The sequence below is a fragment of the Egretta garzetta genome, unplaced genomic scaffold (genome assembly GCF_000687185.1).
Source record: "Egretta garzetta isolate BGI_Z169 unplaced genomic scaffold, ASM68718v1 scaffold154, whole genome shotgun sequence".
NCBI classification, from domain to species: Eukaryota; Metazoa; Chordata; class Aves; order Pelecaniformes; family Ardeidae; genus Egretta; species Egretta garzetta.
In genome coordinates this window covers 6879208-6902346 of record NW_009259600.1, presented here as the reverse complement: position 1 = coordinate 6902346, position 23139 = coordinate 6879208, and the positions used below count along the sequence as shown (strand labels likewise).

The 23139-nt window shown below is 39.5% G+C and overlaps 1 protein-coding gene across 1 annotated transcript in view; it reads left to right on the top strand.

Annotated features, from left to right (window-relative positions):
- The first annotated feature begins 200 nt into the window (after window positions 1-200).
- LRP12 (LDL receptor related protein 12) overlaps window positions 201-23139 on the top strand; it is a 49245-nt gene continuing 26306 nt past the window's right edge. Inside the window, exons 1-3 of the mRNA XM_009638320.2 lie at window positions 201-362; window positions 547-765; window positions 12961-13030. Of these exons, the coding sequence (XP_009636615.1) occupies window positions 201-362; window positions 547-765; window positions 12961-13030 (451 nt within the window). The remainder of the gene's footprint in view (window positions 363-546; window positions 766-12960; window positions 13031-23139) is intronic.

Below are 23139 nucleotides of genomic sequence, written 5' to 3'. Positions count from 1 at the left end.
CCTTCCCCGCGGCGGCCCTGCCTGCGGGTGTCCCCGTACTTCGCCGCCGCCAGCCCCGTCCTCCCCTCCGAGCTCGGCTGCTCCGGGACTCGCTCCGAGTTTTTTTCATATCTGGGGATGGGGGCGGAAATCTCCTCAGGGAAGCCCTTAAAGCCGAGGCTGGGATTCGGCCCAGCTGCCCTCGGCTTTCTCTCTCGCAGATGTACGTTGCCGGGAACTCTGGAGTTGGCGTGGGGCCGCGCAAACAAACCAACCCCAAATCCTCTGAGTCACGAATAATCGCTGTCTGCGGAGAACGGGGATGCCTGGGAGATGTTCCACGTCCGGCCGGGCTGGGAGGGACGCGGCCTGGGGCTGGCGGAGTTTGTAACACATCAGCACAGGCCTGGAAGCCCTTCCAGGCACCGTTGCCTCTGCTCAGCCCGCTTTCAGTTCATACCCAGATGGCGTTTCATTTGTGGTTATAAACCCATCTTTAAACAGAGCTGGTAATGAAAAATACTCGTGGAAATGCGTTAGGGAATGTACTTGTGTTGGGTTTTACAGTATGCAAGTGGCCCGGGAAGACACGATCGATCAAAACGCAGATACTTGACGATGAGACTCGTCGCATGTTTTCTCATGGAGCTGTGTTTGTTTTACGAACTCAAGCGTAGGTTATGTCCATGGGCCCCCAACGTGAGCAGCAGCCTTTGGCACGGAGCTGGGCACGTGCCTCGCTCTGAGGAGGACAGCAACGGGGGCCCTGATGTAGCAGTTTCTGGAGTAGGTGCCTTTGCTTTAAGCACATGATTGAGCGTATGAAATAGTTTGCCTTTGTCTGTGCAAAGGGTTTTGTCTAGCCCATGCCTGTGCTGCAAAGATCAGTGCAAGCTCTTAAGTGTAGATCTACCGTGAAAATTTGTAAGAACCCTTCATATTGACATGAGGAGAAGCAAGGTAGGCTTCTTCAAACAGAACTACAGTTACGCCAGTACCTGTAACTGAATACTTACACTGGTACAAGCTAATTTTTGAGGGGGCCTACTTGCATGAACTAAGTGAGGTGCCAACCAGTCTTCTAAATGCACACAAAGTTAAGGAAAAGAGTTCTAATATCTATTTAGGCTGTTAAAAAATTGATATATCAAGAGCTAAAGTGAAAGGACAACTGGAAAGGATTGGTTTATGGTAGAGCGAGAACTGTTAGGGAAAATCTCAAGTCTGGATATATTAAGCTGTCCTTATGTTTGTATACTTACTGTACTTGAGAAATTTAACTTCTGTGTGAAGGTTTTTCACAAGCTCTGTTTATTATACACATGACAGGACTAAAGTAAAAAGTAATAATTGTCGTGATACAACTTATCAGCCTGACTTCAGTAGATGGATTCAGATTGTGATGCTGTAACTTAGGCGGTATTGTCAGCATTTCCACTATAAAAATTTAAACCACAAGCACAATCTTTAGATACAGGAAAAACAACCAAATAAAATTCTTGCTGAATAACGTTTTTTCGTAGACCTTTTAATCAAGGCTTTCCAAAGTTCAACCAAGAATGAAAGCTCCATAAGTTTCTTTTGCCTTGCTGAGAAACACATCGCCATCCATTATCACCGCTGCCGGGAAGGAGAAGCTGCTTCTGATTTCGATCAGCATGCTGCCTCATCCTTATGAGGGATTAGTTTCTCCTAACAGTTTTTGTTACAAATGTTTGAAGTTCTGACCAGTTTCACTGCTCGAAGGAAAAGAACTTTCTCCTCCCCAGGCAAGAGCATCCAAAACGAAAGCAAGCATTCGCTGTGTAGCATGGCCCTATCTCGAGCTGTCTTTTTGACTTCTGCTGTTAGTTTCTTCTGGGAGAAGGAAGTGGGAGTGGGAACTATTCCCTATTAAAGCATTTTACCTTCCTGTACAACTGCTTTTAGCTCTTCCAAACTGATTTAATATTGTCATGAATTTGATCAAGGCACTGCTGACAGCAGAGCTCTGCACTGTGATGTTGATCCTGAGCAGAGCCTTGTAGATATCATTATGTTACTGCATTTTAAGGCTTTGAATACAGTAGGCGGTGCTCCAGGTAAATGCACATTTGGAAAAGCAGTAGTGCATCACTTTGGTTGCCTTCCGTTATGCAGTTGCAGAGCTAGAATATCTAGAATTTTCCACTAATTAAAGTACTAAATTCACCAAGGTTGGTATGTGGGCATTGAGCTCTCCAGAGAATGTTTCTCTGTTTCCCTGTAGTTAGTGAATTTTTGAAACCTTCCTTCTGATGATGGCTATAATTATAAAAATTTGAGAAGGAGGAATACTGATGAGTGAAATATTGGAATAGCACCGACTAACGAGAATTACAGCTTGCTGGGGTGTTGGGCAATGGTATTTGGTTTTAGTATGTCTGACCTTCTTGTTGGCTTGAGAGTTTTATATCCAAGAAATAATTGATTGTAGGTCTATGTAGTCTTGGCATGGCTTTAATGGGACAAATATGAAGACATTTCTGCATATCTCAAAGGCCCTAACAGTTACCTGTATTCAAAACAGAACCGTATGTGGTGCAGGGTAGTTTCTTTAGGGGAAAAATGTCATTTGAAAAATTGGTCCTGCTCTTGAGGGCAATATTTTTCAAACCAAAGTTTGATGATTGATGGACTGGAAATCAAATGGATCTTATTAAAACACAAGCTTAGATTAGAGAACTGAATTCCTAGTGTTACCATTTTGTTTGTTTTTTATTTAACTCTTGGCAGGATGATGATTTATATCTTACTGGTACTGCGATGCAGCATTTTCAGGACCAGTTTGGGAGGGATTGGTGTTCCAGAGCAGAGGATGAGTTATGAAAAGTCTCTGGGGTGGCACAGTGCAAAAGCTAGGACATGCCTGCCTTTGGAATGGAGTCTGGAAGCATGGGTACTTGGCTTCTTCAGATTTCTGGAAAGTTGGATTTTTTGTAGTCTTAATTATACTTGTCACCCTGACATTAATTTGACTTTCTGTCCCATTGAACAGAAGGCTACGGGGAACTTTTATAATGTTCTGTACGGCTGGCAGTAGTCAATGCAGTAGTACAGGTAAATTTCTCTGCTTCTGGCTTCACCAGATGTAATGAGCATCAGCGGAAAATATTTACAGCAGTAGGACAGCAAGACTAAAATGGTTCAAAGGTAGACGTGGGCGCAGATAGAGATCAGTCTTAATTCGCCTTATCTCCAGGAGGAGTTTTGGCTTTAGTGAGTACTTCTTGAAGCACCGCCGACTGAGGAACATTAGCAGCGGTCAGAAAATGATTGTTCCAAAAAATTGTCATTGAAACAGTGTTGTATGCTGCTACCGAGGCTGCAGTGCTATTGACGTTATTCTGGCCCGTTAAAGACAGACATCTTACAACTTACATCAGCTTTAAAACACGTAGTTTTGCGTTAGAACCGTTCCAGGTTTCTGTGGTACAAATGTTGGTTGAGATTACAGTGAGATTATATATGTAGTTCATTGTTCATTTGGTTTTAAGATAAGGCAGGTAAAATTGTCATAAAAGTTCATTGGTCAGGACCCAAATTTTACTTACATGTCAGTTTGCTAAAGATGGTGTGAGGAAGAATAAATAATTCTTCAGGTTCGTTCACCTTGTTTGAAAGAATGGCCTGAATCATATAAGCAAATAAAGTCTGCCAGCCAGTTTATTTAATCTTCTGAAGAAGTTGAACTATGAAGCCAGAACAGACTGTCCTGAAGGAATGGCTTGGCTTAATAAATTACTGTACCTTAAACTCTTGAACGTCACTCTTTAGTGATACTGTTGTGATATACTGAACAGATACATTTTGCTAAGCTGTAAATCGTATTACTGGCAAAACTGCTGCATTTAATTTATTAGAATGGTTTTATAGTCCTTGAAGGGAGAATGCCCTAATTTTAATGCCATAGAAGTTTATATTGTCTAATAAGTTGATTATATGTCAAGTTGCGCAAGTATGTATACAACTGGCTGCTCAGAGCCACAGTTAGGTCCGTAGTCAAAATGAGGTCATGTAGACAACACTTGAAGCAGTGTTCGTTCCAGGGCAGAAAAAACCCCCACATCCTAGACAACCTCGTAGCAAAAAGAGTTTGAAAATTGAACCTAAGGAAGTTTGTGTGATTGTTATTATGCACTAAATGAGAACATCATCAGCCAGAGGAAGAGCAGAGAGCTACTTGTAACCGGAATCAGGATAGAAGCCACCTGACTCCATTCCTGTCATCAGAGCAAAGCATATAATTAGCATGGCTTTTTCGGCTGTTTCTGTCATTGCTAGGAGAGGAAGAGCTCTGCCTGGGTGAGTGTTAGAAGGGCCCTACAGGTGAATCTGTTTGACTCCTTTGCTTTGGTCACTCCTATTTTAGTATCAAATAGATGTAAACTATATGGGTGTTATTTTCAACTAAGCCCTAAATATATTATTTTATATTTGTACTGGCTAAAACTTTTTATGATGATCAGTCTTGTGGTTTGTTAAAAATTTGAGATCTGTTAAACTTAATATCTTTGGTATGTTAGATAACATCCCTCCACACATCATTTATCTTTTACCATATGCCTCAGTTTCCCAAGCTGTAGACGTTACTGTCATACTTGTTAAGTATAATTCACTAATTTCCTTACAGTTTTTTAAATATTCATGAGTACTGTTTGTACTGTATAAATAGTGTGGCTTTTCTTTCCTAGATGTCTTTGTATTTTCTAGTTTTAGTGTTCCATTTATTTTGCCCCAGATATTTAAAACAACATGGGATTTTTTTTGGCTTGTATGCATTTCAGAATTACTAGCTGTAACATTTTGCAGTACCAGTTATTACTGAGGTGTCAGTTGGTCAGCAAGATTCAGCCTGCTTAGGTTACATGGTTGTAAGAAACATTGGGTACCAACGTATTCGATACTGTGGAAGTTGTTTGTAGATCCGAGTTCCTGGGTTTATTCCCTCAGTAGAAATAAATGCTCCAAGTGGTTTATAGCAGGCTATATGATACCGTACTGTGAAGAACTGTGTTCTACTTTTTTTGTTGTTGTTTTCTACACTTGATTTTTTGCTGCAGCTGCTACTTTACTAGTGCTTTATTACACGAAGGTTTACAGTTGCATGGAAATAAATAGTAGTATTGATTCTTGTGAGTATCTAAGTTTAAACTACTAAATTTAGCATAATTGAAAGTATTTGCACTGATCTGTCAAAAGCACTGTTCTGCACTGTGGTTCTGACTTGTTTCTCTGAACAGATCCTTTAAATTTGGATATACTGTAACTTTTGCTACATTGTTAACGTGTTGATGATGTCTTTTTAGCAAGGCAAGCATATTTAGTAGCTATCTGCTAGTTCTTTGGTTCCTGCTGTTCTATTTGACACTCTGAATTTTAGGTTATGGGGGAATGCCTGTACAACTTTCTCATGTTTTGTGAAGAACAACTTTCTGGAACTAGTCAGGGGAAAAAAAAAGGTTTAGAGTGGGTTTTTTTTCCCCCAATTTACTTGTTACTGGATCAAAAGTAAGTTAGCAAACAAGAGTAAGAGCCCCCCAAAACTTAAGAAAGTTTACAAGTAGAGCATTTTTTGAAGGGAGGGGGGAAAAAAGTCACATGAACATACTTGGTTTAGTATCTTAAGTTGTCATAAGATGGTCTCTCTCTTCATTTAAGCATCTTGTGACTTGTCAGTACTTTCCCAGGTACCTTTAGTTAGTAGTGGAATTTTTTGATGTGCAAGAAAGCTGAACTTGCTCACTCATACAGCGAACTATAAACTTTCAGCAAAGCTGTGAAAGTGACTAGTTGTGTGGTTCTCTGTAAGTGGGAAGTAGACTTGAACTATGTATTAGGATGCGAACTGCATGTTTTCACGCATCTGATCGTGTGTCCGTAATTCTTGACTAACCTTCCCTTAACTTTTGAGATCTTTCCCCTGCGAGGTGGAAGCCCCCGGGACTGGCTCTGGGTAGCCAGAACAGACTTTTAAAGTCTGTTGCAGCCAGAAAATAGTAGAGTGGTCCTCTAACAAGCAGTGTGAGCCCATTTTGGCACGTGGTGGAAGTCTGTAATGAAGTTGCTTGTGTTTAAAAGTTAGGAAAAAATGACTCTGCTAGAGGCTGCTGTAACTTGGCTTTATTACTCCAGCTTTGTGTGAACCTATTGGGAGACACAGATAGGTCCCTCTGAAAGCACAGATTGTGAGAATAGTACTTTAATGGGGAAAAAAAAAAGTAGTTCTGTTTTTCCTCTAATTTATACAGTGTTACTAGTAATAAGTTTGTTCCAGTCAATGATGTCTCTTAAAAATTTAGTGATCTTATTCATTTAAGGAACTGCTCCTTTAGAAAGAACTTTTTAGTAGCTCAAGGTGAGCACTTTAGAACAGCAAATGGCAGTCTTGTTGATGTGTCTTGTTGAGAGAAGGCACCCACTTACATTCATGTGCTCTGACTTCTAGAATTTAGCTCTTATATGAGTTTCCATAAGACTTTGGATAACACCATTTCTTTCTACATTTTACAAGGTATATTAGATTAGTATAGTATATTAGTATATAAGTGTATATATATTCTATAGTATATATCCTACTAATTAGAAATTAATATACCATGATAGGGTGTTTTTCTTCTATGAAATTGCATTTTGAGCATCTCAAGTAAAAGAAAGTAAAAGCTTCAGTTAGGGATATTGTAGTCTCTGGGATTGAGACAGATAATGAATAGGTCACATGCAGTAAGCAAATCCATGTATGTGTGTTCTTCTTATTGCATAGTTTTAAGTGGAGATTTTAACCCTCCCTTCTTTTTTTTCCTGCACATAATGCTAAACGGAGCCCTTTCCCAAGAAAGAATGATTCTAGAGTCCTAATTAATGTGCTGGTTTATTCATAATATTCTTGTATTTACTTCAGTCTGCTCTTCATACTACTAAGCAATTACATTTTTCCATTTGCTGTCTTCTGAAGAAGTGCTCAGAGAGAGTGCACAGGGATTTAACTCAAAATGCGTGTCTAAACCGTACGGCAATATTTGTAAGTGGGCTTGGGAAAGTACCTATCTCACTTTTTTCCCCATAGTTGGTAATTTTTTAAAAGTATGGAGACAGAACATTTCTCCTTTCCAAGATGTAAACATCAGTTTAAATATTCTGGAAGAGATGCCTGTTGGTGTCTGTCAGAAAAATGAATAACATCATCAGTCACATGTCTCTTGATCACAGTGACTTGCAGCTGGAGGTACTGCCTGGGACAGATTTGGGTAATTAGCGGAAATGGCTTCCCTTGTCAGAGCACCTTCCACTGTTCGCATGTCCTGTCTAAAGGTACTGACCAACCGGTTCCATGGGTAAAGTTCAGCTCGTGTCTGCGGCTAGAGATATTCATGAAGACTGGAGAGCTGGGATGGCAAGGGAGGGAAGGATTGGGACGTCTTGGGAAGGCAATGTTCATGGCTAAAGGTGGCAGAGCTGTTCTTCAGCATGGAAGAGGAAGCCAAACTGTCCGGGAGAGCAGCTGCTGTTTAAGAGATTGTACAAGTGGAAGGGAGGAAGGGAACCAGCCCTTTTATTTTAAGGGGTGTTACGGTGGCTTAGTGAGTTACCAGCAAGCAAGATAAGGGGTTTGAGTGCAGGAGGAGCTTGGGAATCACACGAGGTCTCGCTCTCAGGCCTTCAAAGTACTCTTGGGCAGGGGGGTGTTCCTGCGCTTAACCTGTGCTTTAGGAAATAAGTGGATGAACAAACAGATTTTTTTTGAGCGTTTTGTAACTTGGCATATGGCTTTCATCAGTGTTTTGAAACATCCTTTTTTGTGACCCTGCTGCATGTTCCTCTTTCTGGCTGATGTGGGCATTTGGCAGTTGTGCGCTCTTTAGCAGCTTTCCTGCTGGATGTGCCTGGGAGCTGTGTGTTTCTAGAGTCCAGTTACTACTGACCTCCCTGTGGCTGCTGATCCAGCCAACGCTGTTTCCAGTGCCTGTTGCCTAGGTGTTGTCTAGCTTGTCTCACTCCTATCCCTGATTTCAAATTAGCTGCTATGTCTGTCATCCGTGCACAATGTAACAAAGCTTTAGAGGTATCGCAGTTCTAATGTAAATGGCGATCCAATATACCAAGGTTAAGTGATGATGTTACTACTCTCTTGTTAAGTCCACAGTATCAGCTTTCTGTTTTTCTTCATCCCTTGTGGAAATCTGGGGCAGTACTGCCTGTACAGCTCTTTCGCCTTTACGCTGTAGGTGAATAAGGCTTGGGGAAATACTTTTATCCTCTTGCCTTAGTGAGGAACGCAGTCAGCATTCCCCACTGTCGGAACCGCATAGGTTGTGTGTGGTGCCTTTGGAGTTCATGAGGAGTTTTCCTAGAATAAGAGATCCTGTGTTCCAAATGTGCGTGTTAGGAAGAGCAGCAGTGCTGCAAACTATCCTATGCAGGGACGTCTCCCAGGGATGACACTCTTGCCAGTCAGATCCACCAGAGTGGGGTGTTGAGAGACTCCCCTCTTCACTCCTAACTAACAGAAGGTTCTAGTAGTTCTTGGTAGTGACTTTTTGGAATGAGTATCATGAAATATTCAGCTGTACATCTGTCTTGAAACGTTAATTAAAAGCATGGAGGCCAGGAAGATGTATGTGGGAATCAGGTGAGTAAGCCTACATTTGAATCTTTCACCAGTTTTCTGGGGCTGTCCGTCATTTGTGGCTTTATGTGGAGGTGGATCTGAACTCTAGATAGCCGTTTAGAGTGTTGGACGTGAAAGGAATTTGGCATAAAATGCAATAGCTTTCAGAAATGATTAATGACCAAAATAAAGCTGAATTTAAATTCTTAATCTGAGATCCTGTTTGCTGACCATTCTGCACATTTGGCAGCCAGTAAAGTGCTCAAAGCACCTAATTTGAAATAAGCACGCACAGTTTCTCAGGCATGTGTTATTCAAGTAAAATGATCATATCAAGCAGTAGTTGTTTTCCAGGGAGATGAGTTACTCTGGTGGGAAGAAGGTCTGAACTAGCTTTAAACTTGTGAGTTGATGAACATAGTTTATAAACTTACTGATATGAACGTAAGGATCATGGCATCAGATTCTTAAGTGACTCTTCCATGCCTGTACTGAAATACTGTGTACCTTGATGTATTTTTGAAGTGTCTAAAGATATTTTAATTTATTTAGACATGTGATCAGAGTGTGTGTTTTGCAGTCTGGGGTTCAGTTGTTCTGGGTCTACTTTTTTTCCTCTATTTGGAAATCTGCTATTGAACTGGAAGGACGTGTACTTAAATGAGCGATGTACTTCCATCATATAAAAGTAGATAAATAGAAATTCGAACATGTAGGCATTAAGTCTGACATTGATCTTGTACTTGTCACCATGCTATGTCACATTTTTTGCTATTTTAAAATTCAGTGCCTCCCTTTAAAAAGGGTGTAGGAGCAAGTGCTGAATTTTGTTATCAGGTTGGCTTTTAATAGAGTGGAATGTCTGCCTGTATATGTAATTTTTTACCCATTATTTTACAGCTGAATTAGTGCATTGAAGCCTGATGTGCCTATTTCCCTATTCAAGATACATTCCTTAAAAAGGAAACCCATAGCTATTTGAGCCTCAGAACCTTTCTGTAGCAGCAGTATAGAGTGAAGCATCCCCTGTTGTAGCATGGTCATGCTTATTTTTTAAAAAAATATTACCAAGTACTGTATTCTTCAGTTAAACTTCTCAAGGGAGAGGATTTGCATATTTGTGTAGAGCAGGCTAAGAACTTCTATCATTAATCCACAAATTTGTTTCTGAAGCCAAGACTAACTTGCTTTGTGCTTAAGGTTGTTTCCTGTTAGTTTTACTGACCATTGCCTTAGCCTTTCCTTCCATAATTTTGTGTCAGTGGAAGTTGACAAAATCAGGGTAAATCTTTGGTTTTCCGACGTGCATATGATTTTGTGTAAGTACTACTAAGTCCTGTGGTTGCTTTGAATATGTATATACATATTTGGAAGGGGGAGGGTGGGGAATTTTAATCCATGCTCAGCCTTGACTTCACTGTGCTGCTTTGTGATCGATTTAAATTTTACTGTTGGTATCAGTAAGATCAAAGTCAAATCAAAATGAACTGCTTTTAAAAATGTAGTAAAATTGTTACCTGCACTTCTATAATTATAAGCAATGAAGCTAACTTTAGACATTAGGAATTTTCAGTGGCGTGTTTATTAATTCAAGATTATCTTTATAAGAAGCTACATTTGAAAGTTTTACCCACCCAGGATTATCGCAAGCCATTTATCTCTGTTGTAGGTGGTCCACGTTAGAAACCTATACAGTTTGTTTTGCTTTGAGAGGCCAAAGGCCAGTAGAAGTGCCATCTGTACCATCACTTTTAGTCGCAGCAAGCCTAATGGTTACCTTCTGGGGACTGAACTGGCTAAAATACTTCAGGGATGAATACATGGATCTCTTGAGAAATCACATCGTCTTGGTGCCCCAACACTGGTAATAGCTGAATCCATGTAAAAGTTGTCTTGTAATGTCAGTGCCAAGCCTCTGAGTACTTCTGCAGATGATCCAGAAAGGAAAATCAAGTAAATATTCAAGTGGATAACAATCAGTGGTGAAGTATAAACAGGTAAAAATTTGCAACTATTCTGTCTTCATAGTATCTACTTTATCACAAATAAGCCTTGCTCTTCAGTTTTGCAATCTATATCAACTTGAAAGTGCTTCTTAATTTTAGAAAGTATTATAAGCTATCAATAAAAGATGAGGAATGGAAAACTCGGATACCATGACATACTGCAGACTTCCTTTATACTACTTTACCAGAACCGTACCTCTTGTAGTGATATCCTCTTCCTTTTTTGAATAGCAAGCACACAGCGAAACCAATGCCCTTAAACTGGCTTATTATTATTCATTAGGCAGAGTTGCCAGTAAGGAATTGTAAGGGATGTAATCTGCTTTCATCAATGCACAAGTGTAACAATGCTTTTCATGCAAATTGAAAAGAAGCTACATCCAAAAGAATACAACTGCCTGTCAAGTTTGGTAAATGGTATTAACATAAAATACTAGTATCTTTTTCACATAACTATTTTTCCAAAGCATTCTTCATCCCTTTCTTCAAAAAACCATTTTGTTTCTGCATGTGGCATCTCTTTGTAAAAAGAACACTGGTGTATCAAGTGGTGACTTGCTGCTACTGAGCTTTCTTCTTAAAAAATAGGCTTATACCAAAAGAATACTGTAAACTGAACTCACATCTAAATTTACTGTGCTTTACTAATGTGGCATACTTGGAAATACGCCTTCAGTGAATATTTTCCTTTTAAAATATTACTTGTATAGTTTCCTAAAAGCTCTCTATTATATGAGGTTTGAGTATTAAAATAGACTAATAACCCCTCACACTGACAGTATTCCTGTAAAATATTGTTGTTTGCAGGGTAGAAGCTGAAGCACAGAAAATTAATAGCTGTTCCATGGCTGTGCATGAATAGTTTGTTACTCCACATTTTTGGTCCTGTGCTGGTTTTTCTGTGTGTGTGAAGTGGGGAATATTGGTTTGCCTTAACTTAAGGCAGAGTCAGTGTGGGAAAAGGCAGACTTAACTACAGGGATGAGAGGCAACAGGAATGCGACTTGCTGATCTGAACTGCTCTTTGGAGAAGTCTCAATTGTCAGTGTAGGCAGGCTAGTCTGTCTCTCAGAGGGAAGATGAAGGATGAAGAGTGGTCCTAGAGCATTTAAATGCAAACAGCACCCTTTTGGGAAAGGTGCGGTTGCTGAGTTTTTGTTGTGGAACTGGAAATAGGCTACTTTGAGAAGAGTGTGTCTGTTCTACTTTATTTAAAACTCCAACTCCTATCCCTGTCTGTTTTTACAAATGTGACTACCAACTAATTTCTCTCATCCCCAAAATGCAAACTCTCTTCTGCATGCAAGAAACACAGTGCATTGTATATTTTGGCTATTGTTTCTGAAGTGAATTGATGCAGCCTGCTTTAAAAGGCTTAGTGATGATCTGCTGCTGCCACTTAGAGAGCTCCTTCAGACCAGGCATCTTTTATTGCAAGCAGACAGGTAGAACATTTTTTCTCATTGATTATTGTATTCTATGTGGAATCTCTTACATTTAGTAACAAGAAATGTTACAATGAAGCCTTTATGTTGGAACACCAGTAGAAATGTGTCATTTTTTTCAAGAAATTCCTATTCACTGGATTTTCGGGACTGTTACTCTTCTGCCAAATGTGGTAGAAACAGTCCAAAGTGTTTGGGAAGTTGTGGGGAATGTAGAGATGTGCACAACTGCTCTTCCCCTGTGATCCACGGGAAACCAGGCTCAAGCTGAGTCTCAGATGGCCAGATAATAGTGGATATGCACAAACTAAACAGCTGAAGTGGCTTTCGGAGTATGGGGTTGTGAACTGGGTGGACAAAGGGGTGGGCAGTAATTATGTGACTTGACCTTCAGTCATCTGCTGTTTATCTGAATGGTTCTCAGCAGGGATTTGCTCAGAGGAAGAGTCAAAACATGTTTTGGTATAGTATTAAATATAAATATTTAATAAGAATTTTTTAGGAAACTGGAGTGCAGAAAAAAAAAAGTAAGTTGTTAAAACTGTTCTCAGGAAGGAAGTTAATGACTCATGTAAATATGTGCAGTGAGAATGTTTTTTAGTCAAGAAAGGAATAGATGAGAAGAGCTGGAAAAGCTTGCATCAAGGCAAAAATGGAGATAAGGTGTACCAGGTGTAGGGATAGCATACTGGAAGGTAATTATAAATATGAATGTCAGGGTAAATGGTGATAAGGATTTTGGAAATACCTGTTAGATCACATTCTCTTCTACAAGGTGTTAATTCCTCTCATTATGTTTAAGCCTCTCTTCCTGTCTCTGCTTTTGCCACAGCTGGTGGCTTGGTAAGGTTTTTCAGTGTACTGCAGTGTGAGGCTCTCTACGTTTTCTTGGTGAACATTCCAGGACCTGGCGGGGCTGGGGAGTGCGTCGGAATGGGAACCCCCTTTCCTAGTTCTGCTGGTGGGACTGGCGGGTGGGTAAGCTGGAGGACAGAGCAAATTGGCAGCCCCATGCCAGCTGTATTGAAGCTAAGAGGGATTGTACAGTCCCAAGCATGGCCCTGTTTAGGTGAGAGGAGGCAGCCTGTTTCTTTGTCATCATCTCCATAGGGCTTTTTCATTAAGACGGTATAAAGTTTAGTGGAAGCGAATGGTCCAATTCAAACCTCTGTAAATGTGCCAATTTCAGCTATCTAACTCCTTGGAAATCTGTTTGCTCTTTTGAATGGTTATGAGCTTGGATGTAAAACAGGAAGGTTCAGAGTGCAGTGAGACCAAATTTGGGGTTATTTGACCCTGAGATAAAAAAATAATGCATGTATAATGAATTTTATAGACATTTCCAACTTCTTGCCTAGTGCTCCGATTGAAGTGATGATTCTGCTGCAGTGGGGTACATGTATGTGGTGGACGGGAGTAATTGTGTATTGTTGAGAAGGAAAGCAGGATGTAGTTCAAATTCCGTGTTAGGAAAAAGAGTGAGATAAAGCTGAAGGATGCAGGACTTCTCTTGCATGCTTAGAGCTACTGTAATGTAATAAAACTTGGGATTTTGTGAACCGTACAATGTGTGACTTTTTCTTACTGGCTCTACTGAGAGTAGGCACAGCAAGTGCACTTAGGGTCATACAAGCAGCCTTTATTGTACACTATGGCATCTACAAGCCATTGTGATCTCTTAATTTCAGTGACAAATAGCCCCCTTGCAAAAAGCCAAAACCAGAATCCATATAATAAATTAGCTGTGTGTCTGCTTTAACACTTTTGAGGTTTTCCAGTGGTAATTTATGTGTCTCGGGGATGTAGTTTGACAGGAGGGAAGTTATATTCGTCAGTGTTTTGAAACGAACTTTGTTCTGCCCTCTTTCACTGATGTTACGTACACTATGGCTGTCTCGAAAGCCTGCTGGGCTCTGCTGAATTGCAGCTGCCTAAACTGGCTGTCAAGTCAAATGCTTATTCAACTCTACAGATTTCTTCGCTTCATTTTGCAATTGTGGAGTCTTAGTGTTATCCAACAGCCTTGTTTCTAGTTCCTGATAGCAGCAGTTAGTGTTTATCTTTTCTAACTACTGGAAATCCCCATGGTAAGAGGCTGCAGTACCCTGCAGTACTATGCAATATGAAAAGTATTTTGGCTGTCGGATGTACGCTTTTTTTCATCGCATGTAAAGGTGGCAGTCTTAACTGTCTTTATATTGCAATTACTGTTTTACAGTTGTTTTCCTGTCTCTATAGCTACCTCCAGCACAGTTAATGTAATTCAGACTTTCCCAAATGCTTCCCGAAGCCTCCACTTTGGGAAAGGGACAAGCCTTTACCTTTGGTGTTCAGAATTTTGAACTTTGTTCTGAGGGATTTGGGGGGGGAGGGGGAAGGTGAGGCACAGGACATCCGTAAGTCAAAGTTCTGTTTCACTTGGGTTTACTATCCTGTTGATCTGCAGTGGTTTCTTAGTACTGGTAGCTTTAACACTTACTAGCCTTACTCAAGTTTATCCATTCTTTCCTTTGTGTTTCCCACCACCTGGGTAGATCTGTCCATGGGAAACAAGAAGCTGTATTTGCTCTCTTCAAACTCTTGACTCTGCTGTGGTTCCTATAAAGCACTGCCATCTGATTATGTTTTGGCATCTGCTGGGCTGGGATTTCCAGTTGTTTTATGTATTGTGCTTTTTTATTGTCCTTTCCTTTACCTGAAAAGATGTAATGTATACAGTTTTCACAATGCAGTGAGCTCTGTGGAGCAAGAGTTGTTTTTCTTGTTTGTACAGTTCCTGACAGAATAAAACTATAATCATGACAAATGCTTATTTGTGCTGTTATGGAAAAATGCAATGGTATGTTACTGTGTTTTACAGATATCATGAGCCAAGTAAAGAATACTAAAGTTTTTGCAAATTTATATTTAAGACACTGCATAGTGTCTGAAATACAAGGTGTTAAACTCTCTTACAGGTGTACTCATGCTAATGTGCAAGGTTACAGCACCAGCATCATTCTCAAAGGACAAGAATCACAGGATTAATAGTAGATAACAGGGAAGGGGACAAAGAGAAAAGATCTGCTTTCCAAAGAGAGAAAGTAGTACTGGTTTGGATCTTAGAGGTTTACACCTGTTTCTCTATTATTTTTTTAATTACATGTAGACTGCTTCTAGACTTTTTAAAATATCTGTGGGGCTTCCTGAAGTTTTGCGTTTTAGGATCAATGACTCAAGTCAATGCAGTAGCTGTCACAGAGTTTCTGTGAAGTGTGTGCGGGTCTTGCATAAAACACTGGAGAGAAAATAAGTTTTACTGGATTTTAAATTTTGCTGGATATTTCTCTTATCATGTTTGCTTTGATGAAACGAATTTGTTTGAACAAAAGAATGTAAAAGTAGCAAGGCTGCTATGCAGACAATTCTTACATGGGTGCTGAGCGTACTCATGCAAGCTTGTGTGCACATGTGTTTGAACCAGGAGTATGCCTGGGCTATTTTAAGATCTGATTCTTAATTAAAGAAGTTATTAATCTGAGTAAAATCAATTTCATGTCTTGCAGGCAATCTGTCTTCTATTAATGTCTGGTTATTTTGAATTGAAGCAATGCATGGTGCATTTTGAGGAATGCAGTATGTTATGACTGGCAAGTTACAGCAAGTTCATCTCTTATGCTTCCTAAGTCCTGAGGATATTTAATAAACAGCATAGTTTAGGCAAGTCTAGAAAATTAGTGTAGCTAATAGCCTTTGCTGTCGTAGTGATTGAGATTTTTAAGCTAACAAACAACAGTAGAGAAAGAGCTATGTGGACTGAATGTCTTTTTAATAGTGAGAATGGAAGCGTCTATATACATGGTTCCCTCGAAACTCGGTGACATCTCCACTTCTGTCTGCTCTAACTAGAGCAGATCAAATTATTCATAGTAAATAATGAAATTAATTTTGCATGTGGGTGTTTGCTTGAGATTAACAAAAAGCTTTGTTTTACAGATGTTGAAGGCACAAGCAAGAAGACCATTGCCTTAGGAGTTCTTCCTTCCTTTGGCTGTGCTTTTTACTGTGTTGCTGTAGTCCGTATGAATGGTGGCATGCTGAGTTACACTGTGCAAGGTTACTTCTACACTTCAACTAGTTCAGTGAAGCATTAATAAGGGATGGAGACTCTGTGCTGTAGTATTGGAAGATAGCTGGGCAGACTGCATGACATTCTGTGTAAGTTCAGTTTCAGTCTGAGTAAGTGCTGGAGGTCTAAAAAACTCCAGTTGCCAGACTTTGCATAAACAAGTCTGCACAAGTATTTACAAGGTCTGTGGTTTCTGTGAACCTTTTTGTAAATCAAAGAAAACAAGCTTTCTTGGGAACTCTGCAGTGCTTTTTAATTCTATCAGAAAGCAAGCAAAACATATTGAAGAGTATAAAAGGTTGTCAAAATGAAAATTTTACTTCCAGTAATAAGTAGCAAGAAGGGAAGAAAACACAGTTTTATCTTTCAGATGAGGATATTTTTCCTAGATGCAGTAAACATGCTGTGCTTTTATGGTGTTTTTATATTTGACGTATGTGGAAAATGTGTATGTAAATATACTGCTGCTTCCCCTCCCTTTCCAGTAAATGCATTCAATTCAGTTATGACATTACAGTGAATGCAGCTGGGATGCTTTGCAGTTAATTCTAATTTATTGTTGTTGCCTTCTTGAAGGCAGAGTTGAAGCTCGGCGGGTATATACTTTTGACTCCACTATTTCCTGGTTTGCTCAGGCCAATGTTCCAGAAAGAACCTAACAAATCTGGAAATTATGGTTAGATTTCTCAATCCCTTGCTTTTGCTTCAGTCAGAAATATGAAATTTCCTCCTTGATTTCTGTCTGAATTGTGAGATCTTAGCCCTTCTGTTGAATAAAGAATTAAAATAAATAGATTTTGTAATTTTATTTTGTGAATCCAATGAGCTTCCTGGATTTTGAAGACATTATTCTCTGGATGTACCTTAGGTGATGGTTTTTTCTTCTTTTTTTTTTTTTTTTTTTTTTTCTCTCCTTTCTAACATGACGAGTATTTTTCTTTTTCTCTTCTGAGTTGTTGGTCACATGAGATGTAGGCTCTGTAATAAAGATGCAGCAGTGGAGCAGTGTTTTCCTTCTTTTCAAAAATCCTCGTGATTCCCCCCACCCCCCAATATCAAGTACTCCTACACTACTTGAGTCTTTTTTGGAAAAAAAATCAGTTGTAAGTCTGAGTCATGCTGTCATCTGGAGCTAGAAGCTTGGATGTTTTGAGGGTTCCTGGTAGGGATTCATGGGGTAATAGCAGATAATATTTTCATTTCTGCAAGCTTATAATAGATTTATGATGGCTGCAGTTATTAGCTTATGAATAATGATTTTGTTTCTTCTGTTAGCGCTTTTCCAAGACAGAAGGGAATCAAATCATTTGAAGAAAACAGGATAATCAGCAGTATTATAGCTTAAGAATATATAACCTGAAGCCCTGTTTTTACCATCTAACTTTTGACAGAAGCCTGAAATCTTCTGGTTGACTGCAGATATTTGTTTTTTGTTTGTCTTTTTTAGATATAGTATACCAGCTGTATGTAGACTGTTGCCTACTGCCATTTGTTCCTGTAGTTACAAGGAATTAAGATGGGAAATCAATCTAAACCTGCATGGAGCAAAACCAAAACAAGTATTTTTATATTGTTACAGCAATTTAAAGAAACTGTAGTAGATAGAAGTATGAAGCATGTGAAAAGTATGAATCAAATCTGAAATGCTCATCCCCCTACTGTATATGCACTGTGCAGCCCACACATCGGAATTTTCCCCTAGTCTGGCACTTCTTAAATGTGAAATACTTTTAGTATCTGAAATGGAATTTCAGAAGAAAAGAATAGTTACTGCAGTTGAACATGTACAAAGGTTCTTAACAGTCCTTTGTTAAAATAATTGAGATTTATTATTTTAAACATAGCTGTTGAAAATAGCTAGAAACTTTGGCGTTTTCTAGGTTTGCAAGTAATATGGTAATATGGCAGTGGAATGTTTTCAAATACGAGGGCAAATTGTTAGGCTTGCATTCATGATGGGGTCTAATCAGTTAAGAATAGGCACCTAAGCCTTATAAAGGAGATAGTTCATTTATGGATGCCTAGGCAGTATAGTCTCTTGCTCCCTCCCCTTCCCCCCCAGTTTCTGGTCTTCTCCCTTTTCCTCTGATTTCCTGATTTTTTTTTTTTTTTTTTTTTTTTAAAAAGTTGCTTGGGATTTAGCTGTAATTTAGAAGGCTGTATTCACTGTTTGAACTGTTTAATTGCTTTTAGTAATCTGATTTTTTTCCTACTTCGTCTAATCTGAAGTGCTGTGCTAGATTACCACCTGAGAACACGAACAACCTGCAGGCAATGGTCAGCTAAGTAACTTCCTTTATACCTGGCTGGGCAAGTATAGAGTTTGACATGAATAGAACTACTATGTGCTTAAAATCAGGAATCTTGTTGAAGCTGAGCCAGTGTGTCCGCTAGATTTCCAGTTTCCACTGCTTGCTGCCAAGTATATTAGCGCTGTCTATAAATAGTTTGTGGAATTTGAGTGAGAATAAAAGAGTCAGGTTCTTTTCTGTCCCCACCTTTTCAAACTACAACTGAGAAGCTTTAACTGGTTTTTTTTTTTCCTGAAACTTTCATACAAAAATCCTTAAGTCAAGTTAGTTCAGTTATTAATTTAAAATTTTGTATTTTAATGATAATAGACTTAATTAAAAATTGTTTTGTGGGATTTACAGGTGTGACCAGATGGGGTTTTTTCCACCTGCAGCATTGAATCAGAGTTGCTATAGTTACTACTCTAGCTTCTCTTTTGCAACCTACGATAAAGGAACCTTGGGTTTTCTTGCTAACTTGGTGTGCAAAGATCTCTTTCAAAAGTGTTTCCTGTTCTCTTTCTTGTGAGAGTGTCTCCTGCCCGTACACCCAGAGAAGAGGTTTGTGCTGCACTGAACACAGTCAGTGCAGAACTGCTCACTGCTTTGTGTATTTGGTTGGCCGTAAGGAAAGGCTGTCACTTTCTGTAGAAGGGAGAAGGATGAGCAGAAAGTGACTGAGAAGCCACACCTATGGAGCAGGGATGTGAGAACTCACATTGTAGACTGCAACATCTTCCAGATGTTTACTCAATGTATCCTGGTGGTGCTGAGGGCTGTGTTTGATACTCCAGCATCATCTGGCTGGCAGCATCTATGTCAAATTTGTGTTATGCTGGCATCTCGTTATGGTTTACATGGAATTTTGTAAACTTTCATGTGTTGCAACAGCAATCACAATTGGTGTAATATTAGTGAATAATGTATGCGGTGTTTAATGAATCCAGAAAGAGAACTTGTGTTGCTCACACTAAATGGCTGCGGAGACTCTGAAGCTTGTGCTTGAAGTTGAGGTGGAGCCTCCCTGGCAGTGCTGGAGCTGCGGTGAGCACCCTTCTGGTGCTGGGTAGCTGGGGGTGTCCTGCACTGGCACGTCCCACAGCCTGGCAGGAGCAGATTTGTGGAGTAAAACAAGTTAGGCCGAAGACGTAATGTTTGTGCCACATACACTTCTGAAGGTTTTTCTTTGGACTAGCTCTAGCACGGTCCAGAAGACTGAGTACCCATTCCCAGTAGGAGCATGTCTTTCAGATTAGTGTCATCTAAAAGGACTCCAGTTTGTTGGTTGCACAGCCACAGTATAATCTGAACCAAAGCACGTGGAGAAGATCAGGAGATTCAGAAGCATGCTCCTTAGCTGAAATAAAATACTAATGTAGACAAATCCCAAGTTAGCACCATAAAATTATCAGGAATAAATGATATTTTATGTTTTGGCAGAGAAGTTTAATGATCAAGTCATAACAGATCTATTTATATTCAAATTCAAAGCATTTATTCATGTAGTAAACTTTTTTATAGTACCTGTTTTAATCATCAGTTTTTGAAGAACGAATGCAGACTTCTTTTTGGTGCGGAGAATAGTGTTACAATGCTAAAGAATGTAAAAGTAGAAGAATTTTTATTTGTTTATTTTTGTTTTCAAGATTATAGGAATAAAGGTATGCACTGTTGTTCACTCAAGTACTGATTAACTTGGGGTTTAGGCTCTGTACAGTGAATGTAGGTTTGGAAACTTCGTGGCTGTGTTTTATTCACCAAGAGAAGAACAAAGACCTGTTTTTTGAAATTATCATGCACCTACATGTTATCTAAAGTCCCCTGGTGAGGAAGAAAGGACAGTATACAAATGGGGGGGGGGGGTGTGATACAAAAATGCAATGTTGGACAGCGGGTTTTAAGTATACAGTGCAGACTTTCGGCAGCACCATGTCCATTGTTTTATACCCAAGAAATAATTTTCTAAGCACAAAAAGGTAGATATTGGTTGTTGTAAAAAGTAAAAATAAAAATCTAAACCCTACATAAAACAATTCCATTGCAGAATTGATTCTCTAGTTCTTGTCTTAGTTTTCTAAATAAAACTACATCGCAGTTGGTCTAAAATAAAAATGGTACTACATAAAAGAACAGCATTGAGTATTGTAAACAAATTCTGTGCTTTATCTGTTTTTACAGTGAAATTTTATGTGCTTATTTCCTGCTTTTGTATCATAAACACGTTTAAATAAGCCACTATTTCAGTATAGTTGCATGTTAGTCATTTTTATTCTTTCCTTAATTAAAGAAATTAATTATGCCATTGTAGTATTTGAGTATGGAACACTTTCTCATTTCATGTGAACATTCACTTTCACCGTTTGAAAATTTAGATATATTTACTGTATCTTCTTTGCAGCAGATGTTCTTCTGTTACAGGGATTTGGGATAAATCTCGTCACTCTGTTGCTCAGCTTGCCTTTCGTAGAGAATTCTGACTGATGTGTGCACAGCAGCAAGGCTTTCTCTCAAGGTTTCTGTCTATTGCAGGTGTAATTTTACATTAAAAGGCATGGTTATTTAATCCTTCCCTTGCCTGAAGGATAACTTACATCTTGCTGCACAGCTTAATGCTGTTTTACAAATGACCACCTGAAACTCTTGTGTCTCCAGTAGTTAACCCCAAGGAAATATGGAAAAGAATTGCACCTAACTAGTTAACACCAAACTGTTGATTTAAAAATAAATAATACAAAATTTGTCAATAACTCTTGCAAAGATTCTTCAGCTAAACTGAAGATTATTGATTAGTAAAGGCCTAAAAGTCAATACTGTCACTTCTTATGATGCTTTTTAAATTGTTTTTTTGTCATGAAATATATGAACTTCTGCAAAAGCATGTGTTGCCCTTTGTCAAGGAAGTCAGCAGCAGTTGGGTGTAGGACACAAACTTCTGGTCAAAGATGCACTACATAAAAAAAACAAAACAAAACAGTAAAGACATGAAAATATGAGATGATTGTGGATCATGAATCTTACCTTGAGTAGTTAATCCAAATACATACTGGTGCTCAAACGTGCTAATTTGATTTCATGCACATCTCTAACCAGAAGGATGCAGTGATTGCGAACTAAGCCATCGGAAGGCAGGAAATGGTAAAATGGTGTCACCTGTGAAGGCTGTGACTGGTTTCTGTCGGAATCTGGGAGTGACACTGCTGCTTCACTTTGTTACTGAATGTAGAGACATAACAAATGTTGCCTGGCTTCAGTGGACTGTGTACTCTCAGCTCTGCCGCACCTTAATTTGAAGCATTCCCTGTAGCAGTAATACTGTTTATTTCATGAACTGTTCTGGGAGGGTAAGTTTCAAATGTTTAGACTGCTTTTTTTTTTTTTTATTTGCTCCGCTTTCGGTTCCTTGTCTCTTGTAATGTTGAAGTTGTACACGTAGGTCTGTTCCTGTCTTCTGAGGAAGGCAAAGTCTGAGTTTCTGTAGTACAGTTTAGCAATGGTAGGAGAACACGTTTTGCACCAATAGAAGTACAGGCAAATCCATATTCTCAGACTTTTCTAGGTTATAAAGGATGAAAAAACAAGTCTAGTCCCTTTCATACCCTCATGTTGAGATTATAGAAAGTGGTTGGTTTTCTTCTCAGTTGTATAATCTCAATTTACTGTGTGCTACTCCTGCAGTACAGGAGTGTTTGGCAGCAGTATGGCCATATACCTATGGATATGTAGCTCTTTGCTGTTGTTACAGCATTAAATCCCTGCAGCTGATACGTTTAATTCTAAATGCGCAGTAGTTTAACAAATATAGGTGCAAAGTGTTTAGGAGATGACGAGGTTGTAAATGATGATCCAAAAGACTGAGGAGGATCCTACCTGACTTTTTTGGCTCATTAACTGCATGTGACCTACATGCAAATAATTCAATATAGTGTTTTGAGTTACATACTGAAGAAATATTTTTATCATAGAATGGTTTGAGTTGGAAGAGACGTTTAAAGATCATCTAGTTTATCTGGAGGAGGGTGGTAGCGCTTGTTTCTCTGTTCGTCTCCCGCATGCTTTGCTCGGAGCTGTAACACCTTAACCTTAGATTAAGCATAGGTATGACGAGTAGGCAGGTGGCCTTTGCACTTTTCTCCCACAGGCTTGGCAGACGAGCGTGGCCACAGTTCAGCCGGACGGGCGGCGTCCTCAGGTGGAGCCCATTCCTGCGCAGTGGTGCTTGGAGATGTGCAGGGAGTGGGGGGTGGGTTGGCCGCTGGCTGGGACTCTCACAAAATGTGCTAGCAAAAGGGGTCATTGCCAAGGAGCACATTGGAATATTACAGAGGCATAGTGGATGTTTCCACCTCCCATATCTCTAGACCAAGAAGGATATTGCTGGTTTTGAACTAGGGCATCATAGGACCATCACTAAGTGGCTTTTTAGTGGGGCGATATGTAAGGCAGATCCAATGTGTCCATGGAATTGTGTAGTAAGATTCTTATTTTGGTGGCATCATCCACACTTGTCAGTTAGCAGCAAAGTTTGGTGAAGATGAATGCAAGGTAACTTTAGCTGACAAGAGGCAGTGTAAACAAGCTCATTCTTTGTAAGGTACAAAGTGGACAGGAATTTTGGGAGTAGGATGAAGAAAGGAAGTTTGGTCACGAAGTACATTGCAGTAAAGCAAGTTGAACACGTACCATG